We start from the raw sequence: 1,086 nt of genomic DNA, 5'->3' as shown, positions 1-1,086 counted from the left end.
ATGAAACAATATAAATGCTTAACAAATGATTCTTCGAAAGCAAATGCAATATTTGTACCATTTTATTCGGGTTTAGACGTAGGAAGGTATCTTTGGGATCCGAATGCTACTCGTACGGACGAAACTTCCATGCAATTAACGGAGTACGTAAGTAAAAAACCCGAGTGGGAATTGTTGGGAGGACGAGATCATTTCTTAGTCGCTGGTAGAATTACTTGGGATTTCAGTCGAAAATTCGACAATTCAACTGATGGTAATTGGGGAAACCATCTACTTAATTTACCCGAGATCAAGAACATGACTAGTTTACTCCTTGAGTCAAACCCTACGAGTAAATCCGAGATTGCGATACCATATCCGACTTATTTCCACCCGTCAAGCGGAATTCAAGTCGAAAATTGGCAAGAAAAGATGAGGAAAAGCAAAAGGGAATATTTATTCTCATTTGCTGGTGCACCAAGGCCTAACATTAAGGAATCGATAAGAAATATTCTTATCGCGCAGTGTTTAGCTGCGCGAGGCAAGAATAATTGCAAGTACGTTCACACTAAACCCGATGTTAAACCCGAGACTGTAATGGGTTTATTACAAAAGTCGGATTTTTGCTTACAACCTCCAGGGGATTCGTTTACTAGAAAATCTGTTTTCGACACTATCTTAGCCGGGTGTATACCGGTTTTATTCCATCCAGGGTCGGCTTACGTTCAATATGTATGGCATTTGCCTAAGGATTATTCGAGTTATTCCGTGTTTATACCCATGGATGAATTGATACAGGGGAATGTAAGCATTGAGAAGATATTGTTAGATATTCCTAAGGAGAAAGTTAGGGAAATGAGAGAAGAGGTGATTAAGTTAATTCCGAGGATTGTTTACGCTAATACTGAATCGAAAGTCGACAGCTTTGAAGATGCATTTGATGTAGCTGTGAAGGGGGTTTTGAGTCGAGTCGATAGGGTTAAAATGGAAATGAAAGGTGGGATGAATGTAACAGCCGATAGGGTTATTGTTCCTGATGAACTTGCTTGGAAGTACAATTATTTTGGGAATTTGGATAACCATGATTGGGATAAGTACTTTGGTTAG

General features: G+C 39.3%; 1 protein-coding gene across 1 annotated transcript; it reads left to right on the top strand.

The window, feature by feature from the left end:
* On the top strand, nucleotides 1-1,086 carry LOC141593173 (putative xyloglucan galactosyltransferase GT11). Its single transcript, XM_074414125.1, has one exon. It carries the CDS (start codon nucleotides 1-3, stop codon nucleotides 1,084-1,086), a length of 1,086 nt encoding a protein of 361 aa, XP_074270226.1.

The sequence above is a fragment of the Silene latifolia genome, chromosome 7, assembly GCF_048544455.1.
Source record: "Silene latifolia isolate original U9 population chromosome 7, ASM4854445v1, whole genome shotgun sequence".
Taxonomy (NCBI): Eukaryota; Viridiplantae; Streptophyta; class Magnoliopsida; order Caryophyllales; family Caryophyllaceae; genus Silene; species Silene latifolia.
The sequence above is the reverse complement of the archived record's forward strand: the minus strand, read 5'-3'. Positions and strand labels throughout refer to the sequence as shown.